The sequence below is a fragment of the Salarias fasciatus genome, chromosome 12, assembly GCF_902148845.1.
Source record: "Salarias fasciatus chromosome 12, fSalaFa1.1, whole genome shotgun sequence".
NCBI classification, from domain to species: domain Eukaryota; kingdom Metazoa; phylum Chordata; class Actinopteri; order Blenniiformes; family Blenniidae; genus Salarias; species Salarias fasciatus.
Window position 1 is genome coordinate 14505658 of NC_043756.1, and position 24219 is coordinate 14529876.

General features: G+C 43.5%; 1 protein-coding gene across 2 annotated transcripts; it reads left to right on the plus strand.

Annotated features, from left to right (window-relative positions):
• Positions 1-649: 649 nt before the first annotated feature.
• Positions 650-24219, plus strand: clip1a (CAP-GLY domain containing linker protein 1a). 2 transcript variants are annotated; one of them, XM_030104385.1, is made up of 28 exons: positions 650-798; positions 5019-5230; positions 6176-6726; positions 7639-7763; positions 7847-8063; positions 8175-8372; positions 8455-8546; positions 8772-8832; positions 11178-11282; positions 12528-13436; positions 13575-13691; positions 13838-13895; positions 13988-14071; positions 14195-14351; positions 14532-14697; positions 14792-15007; positions 16054-18066; positions 18748-18885; positions 18996-19102; positions 19205-19325; positions 19424-19476; positions 19586-19606; positions 20238-20355; positions 20544-20694; positions 20779-20831; positions 21445-21450; positions 22488-22615; positions 23240-24219. In XM_030104385.1, exons 2-28 carry the CDS (start codon positions 5140-5142, stop codon positions 23463-23465), a joined length of 6282 nt encoding a protein of 2093 aa, XP_029960245.1. In that variant the 5' UTR covers positions 650-798; positions 5019-5139; the 3' UTR covers positions 23466-24219. The 2 variants fall into 2 exon arrangements, with proteins under 2 accessions (XP_029960245.1, XP_029960246.1); XM_030104386.1 differs by lacking the exons at positions 650-798; positions 19586-19606 and having other exon boundaries at positions 5140-5230.

A 24219-nucleotide genomic window follows, 5' to 3' on the forward strand; every position in this document is an offset into this window, starting at 1 on the left:
CATTCAAAACATGAAAAAGGGTAAGGTTGATGTTTTGAAGAAGCAGTCATCCAGCATAATTTATTTTGAAACCTGATTTGAAGCAATCCGATTAAAAATGCTTTCAAGTCAGCAAACTGGAAGATCTTTAATTTGCTCATCAAAGTTGTATCACGTTAGTGTTATTGCCAAAGATCGATAAATTAATTCTCTTAAAATGTTTGCTGAAAGTATAGATGCATTAATTTTTGTATTTGCTAGACATATAGTGGATGTTGCATATTTAGTTGTAAAAATAGGATATATGCAGATTTTGTAATGTATTAAAAAAAAAAACAATTGAAACAAAGACTAAGTAGACACAACAACCATTCACACATTTTTATCAACTGTCATGATTATATTCAACATTGTGATAACAAAAATCAAAATTTCTGCTTTGAAAACTAGAGATTTGGTAGAAATCTGCAACCAGCCAATGAGCAGTTTATGGGCCACACGTGTTTCCTCATTGTGCCGGTGAAGTTTATTTGTATGTGGAAGCCTCCGATCCCTGATCTCGGTCACAAGAGTCGGAGTGGACCCTCCTCCTGCATAGACCAGCTCTGCTCGGTTCCCCTCGCGCTGACGTTCCGGTCGGCTGTTGGACGGGCGGCTCCTACGCTTGGGCTGTGCCCGCCCGCCTGCCTCCCACTCCCCGTGTATGTGAAGGAACTAGCAGCAGTAGTCGGTCCGACACTTAGCTTGTTAGCTGTGTTGATAGAAAAAAAAAAAGAAGGATCCGTCTCGGACTACGCAGGCTGTACAGGCGCGGATCAGGTGAGTCTCCGCTCAGACAGCTGTCGCCTATTTCCGTGTACTTTGGCCGTGTTGGCGGCTGTCAGGCGCGAGGCCGGCCGTTGGGTGAAAGTTGTCCAGGTGGTGTGGACGTTACGTTACTTGAGGTGTTAGTTTAGCTTGCTAGCTAAAGCAGCTCCGCTCCCCGGGCTGCTCGCCTGTGTTGGTCCAGAGCACTCCGGGCTGTGCTGCCCGGGCCTCCCCCGCTAATCTCTAATTAACTAATCCCCCCCACCGTGATACCCGACAAGGACTCGTTTAAGCCGGGAGGCGACACCGCGAGTCGGCGGCGTTACTGCGACATTTGACACCAAATCTACCCGCACAGGTGATCTAATCTTTGCGTTTTTGTTACGCTTGCCGGGGACTTGTAGCAGCAGTGTGCCCTGCTGGAGCTCCGGTGACATTGCGGAGACTTTTGGACTTGAGCAATCAAGGCGTTTAACGGCAGTTTGTCGATCAGCGTGTGGATCGGCTGTTTGGCTGTGGATGGGTACCCTCACTGGGTGTAACTCTGGCAGCCTCTCCCTCACACACACACCTGCGTGGTATAAAGGCTGTAGAGGCGGGGGAGAAGTTAGCTGACATGGCATTTCACCACGGCGTCCAGTCCTGCCAGAGGTGCCACCTCATCGATGGTCCGCGGTCCCGTTAGCCGCTGCTGCTGCGGACAGGGGGAGATCCTGTCGGCTTTGCCGGTGTTCACCGAGCAGGCACGGCGTGCTGGATGGAGCCCAGGCAGGTTTTCGGGATGTGACGGATTTAAATAATTAAGTCCTGCTGTCACACACTTCAAAGCGGCTTGAATGAAGCGTCAGTGAGAGACAGTGAGAGAAAGGCACCTCCCAATACTAGAGGCACATCATGCTGCATGTGTCAGAGTGTGGCTCGCATTGCTCCAATAGTCATTTCTCTTTGTTTGAGTTGCTCTACATCAAGGTTGATTACTTTGCATTGCACCGTTGTTGCCACTACTGTGTAAATGTGACTATCAGTATGACGTAATTTGAGACTACTCAAGTTGTAGTAATGGGATATATCAGTAATCTATGCAGCAATGAGCTAAAAGTTCATTTAAGGATTTCTGCCTCTTTTGTTGTCCCTGTAAAGTCAGTATTCATTATGCAGTGTGTCTAAAATGTGGCACAGTCCAGTATTGTCTTTTAGAAGTAAATAGTATTTGAAAGAATCAGATGTGCCAGTATTGGTACAGTGTTACTGTTTCAGTTTGATCTTGTCCTCAACAATCCATGAGAGTAGAACTGTGCCACATGGTGGAAAGTTCTGCTCATGTTCTGTGGCTAAAATTCTCAAACCACAGTTTTGGTTTCTTCTTTCAAAAAATCTGAATTAAGCTCAATAAAGGAAATTATTTAAAGTTTATTGGGATAGATAAGATGATCTTAAACCTTAGAAGGCAAGATTTACACCTGGGCTACAGGAGCTACAGCTTCACTTCTCTTGTCAGCACAGCCCAGTTCTTGTCACACACTGAGCACATTTTAGTTCAGGACCATAAGTGATTTATGATATCAAAGTTTAGATTATTGTATTTCTTTTCTGTGTGAAATAATTTAACACGTTTGTGCCAGACCACCCAATGAACAAAGAAGAAAAACACTGAAGCATATGCCAGGCAGGTGCTTCCTGTGACCCAGGTGTGTCCTTTTAGAATGATTATTTTAACAGTAAATAGCTGAGAATGTCTCCTCCGGGCTTTGGAGTCAGGTTTCACATGTGATGACCACATTTTCTGTTAAGACGGGTTTCTTATTCCTATGCTTCTGCTCTGAACTGTAATTTAGCATATCAGTACTCTTACATATCAGTTGTCAGGGTGTACTTGTTAGACCCACACTCGATGGACGACAGGGTAGTGTGGATACATTATGTACTGGGCACAGAGTACATTTTTACATCTGCCAATGGCCCGTGATCCTTGTTACCTTCAACATGAATGAATTCACAGCCATTAAGGACACAGGATGCTTCTGACTCTGTCTTCTTTGCTGCTTTTTATGTCTTTGTATGTCAGTGCCAGCAGGGGCTACATAATCATCCCAGCAGATGTTTCCTCAGAGAGGAAGATGCTCAGCTTTAGCTGGCCCTGTGTTGATAAAGGCAAGAAAGTGCAGTGATTTCATCAGATAATACACCACTGAAGGTATAGGGGTGTTTTTGGAGCAAGAGAGTTGTGACTACACTTGTTTTTGGCCAATTGGTGCTATAAAGAATATATCCTGTTTAATTCATGTGCAAAGCATATGGGCTGCAGTTGGACTTTGTCCGATGTGACATAGCTGGACTTGTCGTACTTGGTTGAGTATTACTGAAGTCACTGGCTAATACTGAATGATGACGATGACTGAAAGCATGCTTACGCTTGTGTCATTCTCAGCTCTGTGGCAGCTAATAACAATTTTTTTTTTTTTGACGTTCAGACTGCCATCCAACAGTTTTCATTTGTTCAATAAATGTGACAACATTTAAGTTGAACCTATTTAGGTTTTTAAGTACCACTTTCACAGTTTCCCTGAACTGTAGCAAAGCTGTGCTGTTTGGCCTCCCCTCAAACAGCAGATTAGACTGAGAGTCAGTGAAAAAAGATTAACATTACTGCTGAGGGAAAGTCTTCAGTGTAAGTACATCATATCCAGCTGACTGCATCAACTCACCAATCAGAGCTGAAACATCCTCAGTCTATAATCACCGAACAGCTTGGTGTCTGCTGTTTCAGCATCTGTGTTTTTATTGATGTGCAAAACAAAAAGAAAAAGAGAGACTGTTAAAGATGACAGAAAATCACACATTGGTCGCTTTGAGACTTGATTTTTACTGGACATTCTTGCAGGGCAGTGCTTCCCTTTTCTGGCCTCTCTTTGACCTGAGGGCACTAATCAGGATCATTCAAAGGCACAGCATGAGAGAACTGGAGCATTGCTTCAAACTAGGTCGTGCTTGCTGATGGTCATCCTTCATTTTGTGCTGGGAAATATCTTGGAGGGCGCGTGAGACTCGCCTCACTTGATTGTTATGACAAGGCCAGACTAGTGTTATTCCTTCAGGGATTAAAGGTATGTTGTTAAACTAATTGAATAAGAATTTTATTTTATATTAATGTATGTGTGAGGTTATGAAATATCCTAAGAAGGAGTGTTTTTGTGCTGTCCAGACTGTCACTCTAACTATAAATTGTATCTGCAGTTTTTACTGCATTATGTTGATCGAGTAACAGCTGTGAGGCCAAGATGTTGAAACAGATCATTCCGCTTCAGGCAGGTGTTGTTTTTTTAGCCTGTACACGTTTGTCTTACACCATCAAGGTCAGATTTGGAGTTGCATTTGTTCTGTAAATGCTAATGCATCTCTCCATTCAAACTGGCTGAAATGCTACAGATCTGTTGGTACGTAGAGGGCCTCTAAAATCAGAGCTTTTAAGTAGTTTTATTTTTGTTTGATGACATTAATGGAAGTAATAGTTTTATAAAACCTATCATGATTTCTCACACAGTCATACTGTGAAATAAACAGCAGGCGCACACTCTGTTTAAACACAACACTCAGCCAGTCTGCTTCTGTGCCGAGGTAATCTGCCAAACAGGATAATCTGCTGGTGATGGTGGTCGTGTTTCTCCAGTAATCCTGTTTTGAAAAATCTGCCAAAGTGCCTCACACAGTTTTACACGCAAGACCAATAGATGGAAGGAGACTCGGTTTGTGGCACCGTGTTTTCACCGGTCAAGGTCACAGACAGGAGTTGGCCAGAAGTTCGTCATGGCAGCGCGGTACACTGCATTTCGGCCGGCCTTTGACAGGAGTATTTTTAGGTCTCGCTGTGACGCTGTGTATGCTCGGAAGCTTGTTGTCATAACAGAAACAAAATGTCTCTTTTAACAGTCTTGTAAACAGATTGAACGAGCATGTCTTTGAGGCATTTCTGTTCCTACTATTTATCAGTTTAGTCAAAGCAAAATGTGTATCAACACCCCAAATATGACAGATCAGCTCAGGTTTAGTTTGGATGATTGATATGATCAATTAAATGATTAAATGATTTCCTTGGCTGTTTTCAGTCAGTTGAACCATGAGTACATGAATGCTGAGTAAAACATATTTCGTGAAGATTTACTAGGAGTTTAAAACTTTTTCTAGAAAATGTAAATGAAGTTATTTCATGTTTGTTTTTCGCTGTCTTTTCACAGGTCTGATTTTTCTCCTCTTTTTCTTCCCCCCCTCATTTATTTATTTTTTTTTGTGTGAGGAGAAGAACAAGTTGGCCATCACCGCTCTGCAGCCAGTTGTTTTGATGTCACTTGAGGAATCATGAGCACAGCCAAGCCCAGTGGGATTAAAGGGCCCAGTAAGATAGCCAGGCCGCCTGGACCGGCAGCCCCCAAGACTAACCCCAGCACAGGTAAGAGTCTCTGTGTGTGCTGGTACCACAATATTTTTTTGTAGTTGTTTTCTTCTGTAGTCTGGGAATTGTACATTTTTATGTGCTTCACTTGCTCCACTTACAATAAAACTTGAAGGATACAGATGTTTGAGGGTTTCTTTCCATTTTCTGTCATTCTACTTGAGTGTGAACTTCGATTGCTGTGGCAACAAAACAGAGATGTTCTATTGTTTCCTACCCTCTAACAGTTTAATTTGTAAAATCAGTTTTTGAAAATATGCTGAAACATTGTTCCAGTAAAATCATTGAAGTAGCAGTCATGTAAAATGCAGTGAATGTGCAGGCCTTGAATGTTTAAAGCAGCCTGTTAAACTTTGTCCAAGTTGTATTCTTGTCTACTGCTGCGTTTCTTTTCAGGCTGAAGGTTATTTCTTCTCTGAACACAGAAGTTCTGCAGCCTTTAGTTTGCAAATTTTCGTAAAGTCACTCTAATTTTATCACTTTGATGCTGATACTATTTCACAAATAAATTCGTCAGCAGTTAGTTTCGATAAGAAAATTACAGGTAATGGCGTCTTTGCTATTTCTACAAGGTTGTACGAGGTCATCTGGCGGGCCAAACTGTACCTTCTCGTGGCTCGGGTTTGGCCCACGGGCCATGTGTTTGACACCCCGTTGTTTTAAAGCATCACTTCTTACTTGATACAGCTCATTTTGTTTTTGAGCATGAAAGCTGATTTCTTGTGAATACGTAACTGATTTAACATTTAAAAGAATAATTCACCTGCACTGACTTTTTAGGGACGGAACAGAGTCCAATTGTTGCATAATCTTGGCATTCTGATCAAATGGAATTGTTGAATTTGCCACAGTTTACGTGACACTTGTCTTTTTCACACAAGTCAATCACAGAATGGGGATTAACAAAAAATAATAATCTGTCCTCTCTTTTTCCACCCAAAGCTAAATCTGCAGTGGGTGAAAAATCAGCTGCCGGAGCCGGCGGAGGAGCTGCCAAAAGCAGTGAAGAGGAGAGCTTCCAGATCGGGGAGCGAGTATGGGTGAACGGGAATAAGCCAGGCTACATACAGTTTTTGGGAGAAACGCAGTTTGCCCCAGGACAGTGGGCGGGGATTGTTTTAGACGAACCAATTGGAAAGAACGATGGCTCGGTGGCGGGCGTGCGATACTTCGAGTGCGATGCCCTGCGAGGGATCTTCACCCGCCCGTCCAAGTTGTCCCGCACCGAGGAAGAGGCCAATGGAACCCAGACGGCGCCGGCCTCTCGCGCCGCTTCCCCGACTCCTTCGGTCGGAAGCGTGGTCTCACAAACCCCCGCCTCAAAATCAGCTGTACCCTCAAGCAATTCAGCAGCTAAGAAGCCCTCCTCCGCTATACCAGCAGCAACGACGTCCAACCTCACGCGCACAAACAGCGAATCCGTGTCCAACCTCTCAGACACTGGATCCGTCAAGAAGGGAGAAAGGGAGCTGAAGATGGGGGACCGTGTATTGGTAAAGTTTGTTCCACTCTTAAAAAAGATTTGGCCCTATTGTCACTTTTACAGAAGTTCTACTCTCAAGTATTCAAACAGTACATGCTCAGTTCCCATGACTTTTACAGCTCATTCCTTCTAGAAGTTACCGCATGAATCACTAACACTGTTGTTGAGCGCAGAAAACATCTGTAGCCAGTTGTAAAAATCTGATTATATGCTGTGAGGACCTTCCTGCCTTCCTCTTCACAATTTCCTCTTTTAAAAAAATTTTTTTTTTTTTGCTCTCTCAGCTGGGAGGTGGGATAACACGTAATGTAAAGAGGAAGTGTTCTTATGCTTGCCATTTGGGCCTCAGAGGAAAATGACCATATTTAGTAGCGTGAAAACTGATAACTCTCACTACGTCTCAGAAAGGCTCAGTTGAACAGTGTTTTCACTGTAACCCACTTCATTGGGACTGTTACAGTTTTATAATGGACATAATTCTTTGAACAATACAGCCTCACTTATATCAGAATTTGATCCGTTTAGTAATTTTGAAGTTAGCCAAAAGTCTCTGATGCTTTTGTTTAATCTCTTGTGCGCATATATTCAACCAGAGGAATAATGTCAAACATGAGAGCAGATGAAAAATGTGTACACAATGAAAGACTGATAGTCCTAATCAGCATTGAGTGAGGTTGTTTAAAAAGTGCTTGAACGTTATAAAAGTAGCCTAATGGAACCTAAAAATACTAAATGAGGAAAATGTTTGTCCCCTGCCCTGAAAATTTGGTCTTACTCTGATCAAAGGCTAATGTTTCTATTGCTTTTATGGAATTATCTCATCGAGGGTTTATTTCCATGAAAAGCAGATTACCCTTTAGACCCCTTTTTATCCGTTGAGAGGAATAAAATGCCGGCTAATGTTGGTTTGGCTTCTTCTTAGGTTGGTGGGACAAAGGCAGGTGTGGTGCGGTTTCTCGGGGAAACGGATTTTGCCAAAGGCGAGTGGTGCGGCGTGGAACTGGACGAGCCTCTGGGGAAAAATGACGGGGCGGTTGCGGGCACAAGGTACTACGGCTGTCTGAAATGAAGATCATTTGAATGCATATGAGCGTTCCTATCCACCGCCTTTACTGTAAATTCCTCCGCAGATATTTCCAGTGCCAGCCCAAGTATGGCTTATTTGCTCCCGTGCACAAAGTCACACGCATTGGCTTCCCGTCCACCACGCCAGCCAAAGCAAAAACAACAGTTCGGAAAGTCGTGACCACACCGTCGGGGCTGAAGAGAAGCCCTAGTTCCTCCTCCATCAGTACCATGAGCTCCGTGGCATCTTCTGTCAGTGCCAAGCCCAGCCGCACAGGCCTGGTGAGACGTGGACACACTCAGTAACAGCAGTGTTTCAGGATTTGGCCTGGCTGATTGTTTATGTTCTTTATCATGATTTTTTTGTGTGTGTGTGTGTGTGTGTTTCTCTAGCTAACTGAGACATCATCAAGGTACAATCGAAAGATTTCAGGCACCACCGCTCTGCAGGAGGCGCTGAAGGAGAAGCAGCAACACATTGAGCAGCTCATGGCTGAAAGGGACATGGAGAGAGCCGAGGTTGCCAAGGCCACGAGTCACGCTGGAGAGATGGAGCAAGAAATCACGCTGCTCAGGGACGATCAGGAGCAGGTCTGCCCTTTCACTGATCCCAGATCACACTATTGGAGCGTTGTCGGTGAATTTTTTTTTTTTTAACTTTTGTGCCTTTAAGATGGAGACGAAGATGGACCAGTTGCGCTCCTTGGTAGAAGCTGCAGACAAAGAGAAAGTGGAGCTGCTGAATCAACTGGAGGAAGAGCGCAGGTACGGATTGCAGACACAAGTCAGCCATGCAAATAGACTTTTTAGTAGAACAAAAGAGCATGACCGCTAAGCCCATAATGCTGTTTTACTTATCCCATATCCAGTGTTATGAAGTCATGGGGAAGTGGTTTGCTTCAGTGGGCTTAGCTTTACTGTTGAGCTCAGTAGTTTAGAGGTTATTAGTGCCAATCTTCTGCTAATTTCTTTGTTTTAATGGTTCAACAGGAAAGTGGAGGACCTTCAGTTCCGCGTGGAAGAAGCATGTATTACCAAAGGAGACCTGGAGGTAAATGCACAGCAAAGGTTCACACCACTTCAACTAATTTATTATTATTATGTAAATGACCCTTTTTATACATTTGTAAATTGTCATGAACCATTGCAGACCCGTCAACCCATTGGGAGTCTAAATGATGACAAATCGATTCAGGGAACTGGTTCTCTGATATTAGAGGAAGAATGAATTGTAATCCCCCCTTTAACATTCTCATTTTGAAAGTTGGTAAATCAAGGGAAATGTGTAATAGTTTTGGGGGTGGGGTTTTGGTTTTTTTATAGGTTTAACAGAACGGGAAAGAATTGTGTTGAGACAAAGAACAAATGCTGAAATGACTGAAAATAACATATATTTGGTTTCTGTTGAAGGAAATTTTAATGTTGAATGGATAAGAATTATTTTTAAGCTGTTCTGGCTGAAAATCATTGATGGGATCAGTGTGATCCGGTAGTGTTTTCATGTTCATAGCTGAGTGGTTTATGTGGATTTATTGAGTTTCTCATTCAGGTTGTTTGGTGCCAATAAGCTTTTGGATTTATTCAGTTTACTCCAAGTAACTGTAGGTTATGATTTGCTGAGTGTTGCTCTCCAGAGGTAATTCCGTTCTAAAGATGTCATTTATTCCAGAGGTACTGCACAGGGGACCGGGCCCGTCACCCGGAAGGCTTCCAGCTCAAAATAGATGTTTAAAATAAAGCTGCAGGGTTAGAGGGCATCTTTATCTTCTCGTCAAATGTGTGTACTAACATTTTATTCCTTACTCACAGCTCTGGATTTTCTAATGAAAGAAAGGTGCATGCAGCTTGAAACTCGTCGACAAAAACAAGCTCCGAAAAGCTCGAAATGCCTTAACTGTTGAAGGTGTGCTGCTGTTGAGCCATAACCCTTGGTGCCTCTCTGTTAAATGATGATCTTATTGCTTCTTTTTCCTCCCTTCGTCCTCGTCCTTCATGTCGGTCCAGTGCTCAGCATGGAACCACTGGAGATGCTCCTGTGTCATTCCACTACCCAGTCACAGACCTTAAATTTCAGCCTGTCCACTGCAACCCAAGGGGAATAACACTCATCTTAAGAGTTACACTGTAATTTTTTTTTCTTTAAATAGAAGTATAGTTTGAGTCGTTTACACTGTACGATGGTGGCATTCAGTGCTAAGGTTAACTGAAGAACAAGTACAGTGAGCCCAGAAGTACGACTGAATCACAACTGTCGTCACTACTTGTGACGTGTGGCGTAGTTTCTCTAGCCACACATGACAGTTTCAAGACCTTGGATAAATCATGACCACATTTAAACCTGGTGCTACTCCCTTTCTGAAAATGTAGCTTAAAATCTACATATACTGGGTGTAATGTAACATTAAAAACATGACTTTGTGTCAGTAAGCGCTCCATTAGGTTGGGACAGAATCTTTATTCACAACACCCAATACCAAGAAATCAATTATAGATGTTGGGGAAAAAAAAAAAATGAAAAGCCCAGTGTGCTTGTGTGATACTGATTCTTTTTGGTTGACTTGAGCACAAGTCACACATGATGGTCTGATATCTGGTGGTTTCTTTTCCAGTGCGGACAATGACTTCACTAAAACAGCATGCAGTGTAGAGCCAGCTTTCCTCATGATGAGGCAAGATCAAAACAGAAAATTCCAAAATGTACCAGTAGTTACCTTTGGATCAGATATCTTCTATATTATATATGAAGCAAAGCGGGAGTTAACCAGTCCGATATTCAAGTGAGGGTCACATTCCTGCAAGCCGGTCCTCATCTTTCCACAGATGTGTTGAGCTTTGCGGGACTGTGGCCCTCCAGACCAGGACTGCCCACCTCTGATTTATAGTTATAAATAAAAGTGCATTCACTCTGAACTGTGGTGAAGTCATTGCAGCCTAATTTACTTGGTGTTCCGACACACATTACCAAATGTTAATGTGTCGTAACAATCGGTGTGCTTTGTCCACCAGGGGTCAGTTATGCATGGTTACTATTAAACTGCCTCCAACACTGTACTCATTCTTCAAAATCAAAATGCCCCCATCTTTATTTTTGCTGCCTGTCTTGTATTTCCCCCCCCCCACATTTCTTCCACAACAAACCCCTTTTTTGCAGCTGTTTGTCGCTCAGTTTTTGCATGGGGATGTTTTTCTCATTTCAACTCACCCACCCACCCTGTCCCTCCCATTCATGTGCTCAGGCACCCCATCAGTCATCATTGTGCAAACCCCTCATTCCCCTTCAATGTCTTCATCCTACCCCCCCCCCCCCCCCCCCCCCCCCCCCCCCCGTCTGTGTTGGGCTGGCATGTGATGGTGGCACTGGTGTGTTTTCTTCCTCTCCCCCTTGTTTACTAACAGACGCAGACCAGACTGGAGCATGCCCACATTAAGGAGCTTGAACAGAGCCTGCTCTTTGAAAAGACCAAAGCTGAGAAACTCCAAAGAGAGTTAGAAGACACTAGGGTAATGAATTCCGCTCTGCACTGTGCTGCGTTTTGGAAGAAGGGCCCTTGCTTAGGGATAGTGGCTCAAAAAAAAAGAAAAATGCATGCTTCACAGAGATGCGGCGCAGTGGTGAAGTTTGGCTTTGAAGGAGCTTCGAGGTGAATCCATCTTCAAATGAATTATTTCCAGCCTGATGTTAGAAAATGATTTGCCTCGCTCCTGTGTCACAAATTCAGTAACTAACGCAATTTAATTTTATTTCAATTCCTAATCCAGCAATCCCCATTAAAGATCTCAAAATTTACTATCACAACCTCTTTCATAAGCTTTCAAAAGGTGTTTTTTTTTTTTTTTTAACAGCCTATTTCACTGTGTCTTGCCTATTTACCTTTAAGTCATAGTAAAAATGTTTGCCTGTCTCAAGTGACGGGCCTTTCGCTCGTGCTTCAATGACTGAACTCCTTTTTGCATATCTGATGAAACTGCTTAACCAGACAGACAAATTTCCTCCCCCCGTCCCCAGCTAATCGTTCCCAGTTAACCTATGTGCTACTTCCCCGGTCCTTCCCAGCATCCATTTGTCCTGCTCATTTGGTGTCCCTGTGTATGGCCAGCCTAAAACCTGCTCCACCTCTCGGACAAGGCTCCCCCCGCCCGTGGTCCTCTGTGATATTATACTGATAAAGATAAATACAGATTTTATGACGTATAAATTCAGAGCCATTTTTTTGGTTATCAAAAGTACAAGAACAGCTATTTATGATTTTTTGCTCGTGTCTCAACTAATAATCATATTGATGTAGCAAAGAGGGATGCTTGTTTGTGTTGAGATTATATTATGAGCTCATTCATGGTGGTTTAAATATGGCTGCTTAGATGAATTAAATGACAGTAATTGATGGTGGAAAGCATTCTGCACACTGCCGTAGCTCCATACATGCTCTCAGTGCTCACCTCCATTATTTGGACCATGTCCTTTGTAACCACAAGAGGTCAGTGTAATGCCTTATCTTCAGTTCAAAGGCTGATTAACGATGCTAAAGCCAAATTAAACAGTTTGAATGGTGACAGCATAATGTTACTTTCACAATTGTCTGCTGTATGTTGTTCCACATTGTTCATTGTTTTTTTTTGTTTTTTTTGTTTGCTTTTGTTGGTTATCAATCAAGTGCATTTAATGCGCTTCTGTTACAGCTCAAAACTTTTATTTTTAAAAGGGAGTTTCTAACAAAAATGTTAAATGTAAGATTTCTGCTTTTAAAGGTTGCTACTGTGTCAGAAAGGTCCCGTATCATGGATCTTGAGAGGGATCTTTCATTGCGCACAAGAGAGGTAGCCGACCTGCAGCTACGACTGGACATGCAGGATGGCTCTAAGGACTCGGACTCCGCTGTGTCTCCCCTCCTTGACGAGATAAAGTCTCTGAGGGATCAGCTGACGTCCCTCGAAGCCAAGCGGCAAGAAGAACTAGACAACTACAAGGAGAAGGTAGAGGCTCAGGAGAAAACCCACAGCGAGGCGGTTGCCCAGCTTCAAGCCACATCTGTGAGGCTGTCTGGCGACAAAGAGCAGTTGCAGATGCGATTGAGCCAAGCCGAGAAAGAAAACGCAGACGCTGTTGAACTGTGGCGCTCGAAGTTGGAGTCTGCTCTGACCTCTCACCAGCAAGCCATGGAAGAGCTGAAGGCGTCCTTCAGCAAAGGGGCCGATTCCCAGACACAAGAGCTCATAGAAACCAAAAGTGCATTAGAAACGCTGAAGGTGGAGCACAAGCTGGCTCTGGAGGAGTCCGGAGCCAAGCACGAGGCCGACGTCTCGGCTTGGACCCTGGAGAAGGAGAAGCTGAAGACGCAGGTGTTGACCTTGACCGAGGAGAAGGAGCGCCTGGAGGAGTCTGTGCGCTCCGGCGTGGAGAAGGCCGAGGAGCAGCACCTCGTCGAGATGGAGGACGTTCTTGGGAAGCTTCACGCTGCCGAGCTTCGGGTGAAGGAGCTCGAGGAAAAAGAAGCAGCGCAGGCAAAACAGGCGCAAGAGAAGGACGAGAAAACCAAAGAGCAGATGGCAGAGATGGCGGCTCTACGCAGCCAAGTAGCACAGAGCAACCAGGAGCTCTCCACCCTGAGGAGTCGGTTACAGGACGCTCAGAGCCAGGGAGACAACCAGGGGGCCAAGGTGAGCTGCTTTTCGTTTAGATACTCCTGCTATGTCTGCTTTAGTTTTTCCGTAAAAACTGGAAGCCAGGGTTTTACTGTTTCCAGTCACATTTTTCTGCTTTTGTCTCCTGTATTTCTGACCCGACCTCGACAATAGGTCAGTGATTTGAACTCTCAGCTGGAGGAACAACAGAAGGAAGTGCGCTCTCTGCAGCAGAGTCTGAGCACTGCGGAGCAGGAGAAGGACTCCCTGGACAAGGAGTTGAGAGATCTGGTGAGTCATGTGTGTCTTCGCCTTTTCTTTACTTTTTGTTCTCTGCAGTGCGTTGGAAAATGCTTTACAAAACACAAAATGCTGTTTGAATTTAAATTGAGTTTTTTGTTGTTAAAATCATTCTAAAATTTTAAATTTACCCACAGAAACAAAAGCTGTCTGAAAGCACAGAGAAGCAGACGAAATCTGATAAAGCTATGCAAGGTAAATCCTGGACTTTGTTTTACCTTTCATTTATTTTCTTTTGGCAGTATTTAAGTTTACAAAGGCTTCTAAATAAAATTTTTTTTTTGTAGACATCTCTGAGAAACTTGGTAAAAAGGAAGAGCAGTGCACATCTTTGGCCACAGAATCGGAGGCTCTGAAAGTTCAGCTTTCTGGTGAGATCATTAAAGTTATATTTGCTCCTTTTGAAATGTTTTGTGGGAATTATGCTCCATTCCCACGTATTGTTACAAGTTATTTTTCTGTCGAAGGATAAACATACTTGTGTTTATAATCAGGACTGGAGCGGAAACTGAAGGCTGCAGATGAAAAGCTGGAGCAGCTTTCAAAAGACAAAGCCAAGCTGGAAAATGACATTTCAGAAATGATGAAGGCGTCTGGTGACAGTTCTGTGCAGCTGACCAAGATGAACGAGGACCTCACCCAGAAAGAAAGGTACGCACGCCCCTGGTTCTTATTTTAAATGATTAGTTTTTGAAATGTGTCATTTAAATTATTTTAGTCTTGTGTTCATCTTCTTCTTGATGTGTGTTCAGTGTTTGGTTTTTCCTTGCTGTAGTGACTTTTTCAAGGTTATCTAACCCTCCACTTCAAATCCTTCTTTTTATCCCTCAGGAGGGTAGAAGAGCTGCAGAACCAGCTTGCAGAGGAAAAGGAGAAGGCTGCACTTTATGATGAAAAACTTCAAAAGGAGCAGTCCAGCAGAGACAAGGAGCTGAAAGAGACCCGAGATGTCCATCAGACAGAAATAAACCGTCTACAGGAGAACATTGAAGCCTTGGTGAGTATTGTACTCTTATCAATACGTGCGTCCTTGCTGCACTGAGATAAGTGCGTAAAACTGAATGTTGCTTTTGAATTTTTCTGTCGTTCAGGAGAAGACTGCGAAACTGAAAGAGACCTTGGTTGAAGAGCTGAAGGCTTCTCATGAGAAATCAGTCCTTCAGGCCTCAGAGCAGCATGCGAGAGAGGTCGAAGGACTGCACAGTCAAATTAACGGTTTAAAGCAGGAGCTCTCCTCCTCCAAGGACAAAAGCAGTGAGCTGGAGAAGAAGGTATCCGAGCTGCAACCATACAAAGAGCAAGCTCAGGTAAGCACGGCCTTAGACAGAACGGCTCGCTTAAAGTACATGAAGGTTGACGCTCGTATGACTGACTTAAATTGCGAAAAAGATAAATTTGTCAGACAAAAGAAACATTCTCGGTTGAAGATGAAAGGTACATTTAAATAATGTATAAATTAGCTGTATGTGTCCGTGATGCTTCTCTCTGCATGCTGGTCACAAGCACTGAATGATCGAGCCGTTCTTTATTGATACTGTTTTTCCAAGCGGGTGTGGTGAGGAGCTGGAGCCGATTCCAGCTCACAGTGGGTGAAAAGCGGGGTACTCCAGCCTGAACCGTTAGTCATTATGGGATGACGTTTAATATTTTAGTTGTTGATTTGAATACTGGATTGGATTATCCATACATACAACCATTTTGAGTGTTTAAAATTCCAAAAGAGCTAAAGTTAGGCCATCCGATCAGACACTAACTGAACATGTAGTTGATTACTCGGATAGGCCATTTCAAGTCCAGTTGTTACTGGGAAAGTGCGTGGCATCAGTTATTTTATTCACAAGTCTTGTACAAAAAAAAAACTACAGGGTTTAAGTACTTTTTTCTTTAAATGTTCCACTTTAATTTCAGTGTTTACATTCAGAAGTAAAAGTGTACCCCTCCTGGAATTGTGCAACAGCTTGCTATTTACCGGAGCATTTTCACTTTCTCAGGTACCTTCTAGACTTTTATGGTTGCTTCTAATTCTGAAAGACTCGGTTAAAGATATTACCTCTATAGCCTTGAAGCCCAAAATAATTGAATGAGCGCTGGATGTAAAGAATCCCTCTATAATGGTGCTGCAAACATTATAGAGGAGACCATCGATGAAGTGAAAATGTTCCTTTTGTTTGAAACCTGTTGTGGTGTAACATTTGGTGCCATTCTTTCTTTTTGATGCTCCTCAGCTTAACTTTCCATTTACATATCACTTATGTTTATATCTGCTTGATTTATTTTGGATTCATTCATGCATTTTTCCCTCCCCACATATCCTTTTCCCTCTTTTTTGTTCTTTCAACTTTGTCTTCCCCAGCATCTTTCTGCTGAGCTTGACACACGCAAGCATGACGTTGAACTTTTTTCCCAAAAAGTGGAACAACAGAGTCTAGAACTGGGAAATATGTGTAAGGAAAATGAGGATGCTAAAGCTGAGAAGGGCGAGCTGGAGAAACGGCTCTCCGAAGTAAAGACGAAGCTTTCTGCACTCGAGGTTAGCCATCAGGAGCTTTCAGTTCGCACTCGAGAGCTGCACGCAACGAAAGAGATACTTTTAAAGCGCGAGGAGGAGCTGCTCACCGACAACAAGCGTTCAGATGAAGAGAGGACTTCACTGAAGAGAGAACTGGAGAATCTTCAGCATCTGCTTCAAGAGGCACAGGCTGAGAACAAAGGACTGAAGCAGACGACCGGTGAATGTCAGGCCCAGATCGAAGAGCTCCAGAGACAAGTTTCTGAGAAGAATGAAGTTATCCTGAATCATCAGCAGACCATCCAGCAAACCGAGTGCAAGAAGAAGCAGCTGCTCGAAGATTATGAAAATGTCTGCAAAGAGAAGAGCCAGGTCGAAGAGGATTTCAGTGAAAGCAAGTCCAAACTCATGCGTGAAAAAGACGATCTGTTATCGGAAAGAGATGCTGCAAGAAATGCCAAAAAGGCTCTCGATACCAAGAACACGGAGTTGCAGGCGAAACTTAAATCCTTGAACTTGGAGAAAGAAGATCTCACTCTGAAGAACACCCAGCTCCAGGCGCTCGCAGAAAATCTGGAGAAGGAGAAGACGCAGCTGTCCTCTGAAGTTAGTGCTGTTCTGCAGGATAAAAACAGTCTGGAGACGGTGAAGGAGGAACTCCAGAGTAGACTGAGTGTCGCCATGAAAGATTTGGAGAACCTCGCACACGAATCTGAAGAACTCAAAGCCTCAAAAACAAGCTTAACTCAGATGCTCGAGGATTTCAAGACGAGCAGCCAGGTAACTGATTCTGAAAGGCTCCACCTTCTGCAGGAGAAAGAAGACCTTCTTGCGAACCAAAGAAAAGTCTCAAATGATAATGAGAAGCTGCTCAGAGAGATACAGGAATTAAAAGAAAAGCTTCAGACCTTTGAGGAACAGATGTCTCAGTCTAATGAGAAGCACAAAGAGGCCTTATTAACTTTTGAGCAAGAGAAGCAAGCGTTTCACACTCAGAATTCTGAATCTGAAATGGCTCTACATGCTTTAAGGAAAGAGAAAATGAGTCTGGATTCCTCACTCGAGCAGCAGAAGATGGATTATGAGCGTCTGGTGGAGGAGAAGGGGGAGCTTGAGGAGAAGCACACAAAGATCCAGACTGAGAAAAATGCTCTTTCTCTTGAACGTGATAAACTAGCGAGTGAAATCCGAATAGTTCAGGACCAGCTGGATAGTTCCTCTCGGTCTTGTGCTGATCTTGCTCAAGAAAAACATCATTTAGCAGCAACGCTGGAGGAAACCATGCAGCAAAAAGATGACTTTGAAGCACAGTTGATCACTTCAAAACGAGAAAAGGCCGACCTGCAAAACAAGCTGGAGAAATACTTGTCTAACACAGAAGTTCTTGAAAAAGGCAGATCTGAACTCATGGAAGAACACGGTAAACTGAAGGAGGACTTTGAAAAAGCTAAAGCAGAGCTCAGTCAACAGGTGGAGAGCCTCTCAAAAGATCGCCTGCGCCTTGAGTCGCTGCAGAGCGAGGCCGAGGGGAAGGTGCAGTCCCTGCAGAAGGAGAAACAAGAGCAGATTCAGGAGATCCAGAAGTTAAGAAGTGAGATTCAGTCGGAGTCCGAGGCCAGGCAGCTCCTGGACAAGCAGCTGCAGGCCGAATCCAGCGAGCGGAATAAAGCGGTGTCCGATAGAGACGGCCTTTTGGAACAAATCAAGGAGCTGCAGAAAACGCAGGAAGAAGCTTCCCGCAGCGTCTCCCACCTGACGGCGCAGAGGGACGCTCTCCAGGTGGAGAGAGACGAAGCGTTCCAGCAGGTCACCCAGCTTCACTCGCAGCTAAAAAATGCAATGTCTGAGCAGCTTGAGGTATTTCTCCTTCCCCGGTGATCACTGACTCACTCCCTGTAGACTGGCTGGGGCTTCGCCACCTCCTCACTGCATGCTCGCTGCTTCTCCTCCCTCTCCTTTTATTTTTGTCTAACTTTCATCTTCCATGAACTAACCGCTGCTGACACCCCCGTCTCCCGGCGCCCAGCCTCTGCCTGTGGGCTTATAACGTGATCTAAAATTCTTCTGGTTTACAAGATCGTTTCGGTGGGAAGTGAATTCATGTCACTGCACCACCTGATAATGCTTCTAGTTTGCCAAACTGCTTAAAAAATATTGTTTTTTCCTAATGATGAGCAATTTCACACAAGCTGATTGGTGTTCAGTATCCGTTCTGAGGCCACAGGTTTTAGGTTAAAAACTAATCAGTTCTCTCCTTAGAGTAATGCCTGTGCGTTAAATTGTCAAATGTCGTCAACTTGAAAACCGGTGAAGTGAACTTTGGGATAATTGTTGCTTAATTAGAAAACAAGAAAATTAATAAACCTACCAAGCATGATTTTAATTAAAAATGAATAAATAAATAAATAACGAATCTAATTTGTTAATCTGACATGACGGATGAACTACAATTTTGGAATCTTCTTGGTTCAGATCACTCCTCATTTGGAGCTCTGGTGTTAGAATAGTTACTAAACATCTGTCTGGCGCACCGCACAGGCTTCAGAGGCGACGAGCAAGACCACCGAGGCTCTGGAACAGCTGGCGAAAGAGAAAGCCGCTTTAACGCAGGAGAAGAACAAAGTCCAGTCCCTGCTGGAGGAACTGCAGTCATCCAAGAAGGAACTCCAGACGCAAGTAAGGAATGGATGTTTGCAGAGGAAATGTGACTGCAGCCGGTCATTCATGGAGCAGATTCTCTCATCGACTTTGAAGCAACACGGTTAACTGTTTTCTTTTCTCTTCAGCTGGAAACGGTGAAAAAGGAGAACTCAAAATATCAAGAAGAGCTAAAAATATCCAAAGAGCAGATTTGCACAGAAGCTGAGAGGACCAAGACTCTGTGCCTGGAGATGTGAGCACACCCTCTACATTGTCTATAACACCATCAGTAATTAAAAACATAAACACCAACTGGTTATGAACAGAATTGCATGAATTCTTCAATTTTCCTCAGAGAGAAGCTTAAAGATGCTGCTGCAGTGATGACGGAGTCTCAGAAAACGCTGCAAGACGAGAACAGCAAGCTGAGCCAGAAGCTCGACAGCAACCACAGAGACCACAGTGATCTGGGGAAGGTGCAGGACTTCACTCTAAAATAAGAAACATCTCTTACATAAACCTGCAAGAGGTGTTTGTCTGTTCTTCATGTATTTATGCCACCGTCTGTTTCCAGCTGAAGGATGAGCACTCCAGCCTCAAGAAAGAGTTAGACAAGCTGAAGAAGAGGTGAGAACATATAGTCGGTGTTATTCTTTATGCCTGCGATCTGCTTCAAGACGCATGGTGCAGTTGGGATAAAGCTGGCAGTAAACCATGTTGTTCTTTCCCTTCAAAGCCTGCCAAATAATGCCTTGAGGTACTTCACACTCTTTAAGATTTCTTCATGTCATTTGTGGCCGTGTCACAGTGCAACTCATCAGTGTTGGCAGAATGAAAGACAGAAAAACACACTTTATTTTAAAACATTGTGCAAAAAGTTGTTTGACCTTTCATCTCATCTGTTGTTGCTCCTCATGTTCGTCCCTCCCTTGGAGCATTTTTCTTTGCTTTTTCTGACGTTGTCCTCAGCATAATTGTTTTTCATTATTTTTAGAAAGAATTGCCGCATCACTCAATTTGTGAAGTTTTGATCTGACCGACCAAAGTTAGCATCACTCCACTTTCAAAAAATGTGGCCACCTGCATTCGTTTATTTGATAATTAAGTTAATGTCATAAACTCACTTTTTGCGGAAAGTTTCTTCCTCTTAGCATGATTATGAAAATACAGTTGGCCAATTTTGATTTTCAGTCTTGAGTTAAAATAGAAAGGACGCCTTTATCAGTCCCTCAAAACTTTCTTTAAAACAAGTTTTAAAACCCATGAGAGTTTTTAGTGGACATATTGATGTCACAGCATGTGGAAATGTTTTTATTGAACATTTAAAAACACCAGCAGTGCAAAGGAGTTGCATTAAATTTGAGTTCTTTGACTCGTGTGTTACACAGTGAGAGCACCTTGAAGGAGCAGCTGGACAAGGAGAAGGCCGCCTTCAAGCAGTTCACCTGCAAAAACAGTGCCTTAATCTCAGAAAAGGACCAGCAGGTGGAAAACCTGAAGAGCGAGGTAAGAAACAAATTTTCAGGTGCTGCTACAGATTATTGTTACTTCTTTAAGGCAGACGAGAAGAGAGGCAACACACAACAATAATCATCAACATAAATGTTTTATTTCACTGAAATGGTTTCACCGCAAACTCCCAGTTGCGTTGCAGTAATGTGCACTACTTTTCTTTCTGTATTTTCCCTCAACAGTTGGATTTGCTGCGTGGGGAAAGTGCCTCGGTTAAGACGCTGCAGGGCACCATTCAGGTCCTGGAGCAGGACAAAGTCAACCTACAGGAGCGCATGAAGAGGCTGGAGAAGGACCTGGCTGCAAAGTCCGACGCCATCAACAACCCCTCAGGTACTTTGGATTGCGCGAACGGCTTTCTCATTACTGGGAAATGTAGTTTCTAGAATATCATGTGGATTTCTCCTGTTTTTCCAGGTGATCCAATTTTAGACCAGCTACGGGAGGATAAGGAGGATGCAGAGAGCCAGGTACGGAATTCAGCACTCGGCTCGAGTATTTGCTGAGATCGATGTGGTTTTCTTAAATCATATTTTATTTTCACCATTTTTACATTCAGTCCAAAGTTTTGAGTTGTCATGATTCCGGTCTGTGCCCTCAGATGTTTGTTTCTTTGATAACGAGACACTGTGTTTGTAGTTTAGTCCAGCTGCATGGAAGAAACTTGACAGAATGTCGACCGCATTGCTCACTCGATACTAACCGAGGCAGAATACACTTCCTGCCACACGACACGTGAAATGCTACTTCTGTTTTGCTTGCCGCCGTAATGTCTTGACTCATGGATCTCTTACAGTATAATGCTTCACAGAGGGGAAACAAAACTCCGAATTTGAACTTTGAGGAGTGTTTTACATCAGAAGAATTGATGCAGCCCGAGTCATATCATTTCAGCGCTGCAGCTGGGCGACAGTCTCTTCCCTCCTCGGTTTCCTCTGAACTGTTATACTGTATCATCTATGTGATGAACTAGAGTGTGTTGTCTTCCAGTAGGTGGGGTCCTAATTTGAATTTCATTTTCTTTTTTTTTCCAACTCCTCTCCTCCCCTGCCTCTGATGTTGGCAATGCAACTCCACCATCAGGCAGCGGTTTGTTGATGTTTTTCCATCAGCTTCACTTCTGCATGCTCGTCTGTCACCGTGACTCTTTGGCGTCCGCCGTGGTTCGGTCCCACTGACCAAGAATGAATCAAGCTTGACTGATCTTTTTTTCTTTGGCTCACAGGGTGCTAAAATTCACCAGGGAAAGTTACCAAACGTGTTATCTGTGGGCATCAGTGGGTATTTCACAGACTCCCACTGACTCATTCCAAGCTTTGATTTTCCTTGGGCGGACGACTCACCGTGGCGTTCACCTTTTACTCAGTTCAGAAAATGTTGTGCAATAGATTTGCGATTATCTCGCTCCATCATGACTTCACCAGAAAATTCAGAGGTTTGTCACGTAGTAAAATGCATCAAAGGGAGGAAATTTTCAGCAACTGAAGTTGCTGAAAATGTTGCAACGGAAGGTCGATCAGGAGACGTGTGGAAAACTGATCGTAAACGAGATACAGCAGTTATGAATCCCATACGTGTTCATTTTAATCTCAATAGAACAAAGACAACATTCAACGAGTATTGAAAGTAAGGCATACCAATTCTTAGCGTTATCTCATTTAAAATCTGATTTTGTGTTTATCATTATGAAGCATCCTCTTCTTGTTTTGGATTTTTAGGGAGGAGTGTAGTTTCTTCTCTCATATTTTAGGAGGTCAGCAGTCCTGTTTCTTCCAAGCTGGAAGCTTTTTACTCACAATTCTCAAGTTGTTGTGTTTTACTGATTGTCTGCTAGCATTCAGTTCAAATTCAAACTGCAGTTCACTCCTTAAATATCAGCTTTTTATCCAGTCTTTTGTTGCCCCCATCCTTTATCTGCATTGCAATGATCAAAGTCTAAATGAGTTAAACACATTCAAAATGTCTTACTTCCAACACGTGACATGTTGTCTTACGATGACGAAACGCTCAGACTTCATCCTTCATCCAGTTTTTACTCACATTTCATACATTTTCTCAAAGTTGAACGTGGATGAATATTTGCCAGGAGTCACTGTGATGCGACTGTCACCTCCCTCCTCTTCCAGATTGAGTTCCTGAACTCGGTCATTGTGGACCTCCAGAGGAAGAACAAGGACCTCCAAGACAAACTGGAAAAAATGGCAGCTGCAGCTCTCAACGGGAACAATCCAAGTGACGTGGATAACTATGAAGGGTGAGTCCCTTTCGGAACATTTCATCAGAAGTCGGAGTCACATGTCATCTGAGTCCAGGTGAATATTTGAGATTGTGTGGGAGATTCTAGATTCTTCCAAGTTGATACGGAACCATTAAAGAAGTTGCACAAGAGCACTGTGATTTGGAAAGATTGAATCACACTTCGATGTTTCCGACTATAAAATACGCCCCAACTATCGGAATGTGATGGAGGAAATTGAAAGTCAGCATGGCAGGAAGTGTTCCTCTGTTATTTCTTTTCGCAGTTCTGGTGACGTGTGAACTCTGGCCTTGTTCTTATGCTGCTGGCTGACCAGAAACAAACCCGCTGTGGTTTTCTAGAGACCACCGCTGTATCAAGTGGTTGAGCTACTGAGAACTTCTTGTCACCTCCAACCAGGCTGATTGTTTTCCTCTGAAACGCTGCTCTCTATTTTTTTTAGGCCATCTTCAGTAAACCTCAGGTGGTTTTGTTTGAGAGCAGCCAACCTGTCTTAACCACATTTCCACTCTCTCAACTCAGTGTGAAAGCTGCTGTGAAACAACACCGCAGTCTTCACAACTTGCATCACTCCTCGTATTCACCTGCTTACCCCTCGAAACGCTTCTCCCTGTGCGGCAGTGACCAGCGGTCGGCGAAGAAGAAGCCTCCGCCGCGGCTCTTCTGCGACATCTGCGACTGTTTCGACCTGCACGACACCGAGGACTGCCCCACGCAGACGCAGGAGCCCGAGTCGCCCCCGCACACCACCTACCACGGCAATAAGGGGGAGCAGCGGCCCTACTGCGACATCTGCGAGATGTTCGGCCACTGGACCGACTCCTGCAACGACGACCAGACCTTCTGAAGCCTTCTCCTCGATCGCACAATCACTATATTTGCACATCATGTTACAGATATGCTGTGCTTCTCGGTCCTGTCGGCGTGTACGTGCGTGTTTCGTGTGCTTGTTTTTGCCAAGCAGCTTTGTCAACATCAGCCCTTAAGCGCTCCAACAGGAGAACGTGACCTCCCCAAAAATAAGTAAATAAATAAAATTTTTATCCGAAAGTCTGTATGAGTGAAAGGGGGCAATCTGTGGACATATCTTTCTGTGGGAAGTCTTTTTCACACTTTATTTATCAATAACCTACCATTGTTTGCACAGTGTTGTCAGGGGGTTGACAAAGATAATATACTGTCATTAAAGGTGTTTATTTGAAGGTTGGTAAATGACTTGATTTAAAAGAATAAATGTCAGTTTGTGCAAAAAAAAAAAAAAATGGTGAGCTAAAGTTTATTTTTATATGCCTGAAAATATGGTGTAAACTTTAAACGTTTGATAATATGGGTGTAACTTGTGACGGGGGAGATGGAGCAGTGTCGTCTAGTGCGGTTTGGCTTTAAAAGGATCTTTTTTTTACAGTCTTCATGAAGAGAACGGGGCGAAATGAGTGAGAAATGAGCACTTCACACTTGTTCTGTTGCTGGCTCCACTTCAATGGCCTTTCCTAAAAGTTTTTCAGCAGTGAGAAGAAGCTCACCCGTGTTTGAAAATTAAACTTTAAGGCATTTTCTTGAAAACTGTTTTGAATATCTGTATACAAATAAAATTTATGAAT

Excerpts from the sequence above, each read along its gene's own strand:
- clip1a (XM_030104385.1), top strand. The coding sequence starts at position 5,140 with ATGAGCACAGCCAAGCCCAGTGGGATTAAAGGGCCCAGTAAGATAGCC. Across the intron at positions 13,437-13,574 it reads GAGACAACCAGGGGGCCAAG|GTCAGTGATTTGAACTCTCA; the intron begins GTGAGCTGCTTT and ends CCTCGACAATAG. Across the intron at positions 14,352-14,531 it reads GACCTCACCCAGAAAGAAAG|GAGGGTAGAAGAGCTGCAGA; the intron begins GTACGCACGCCC and ends TTTATCCCTCAG.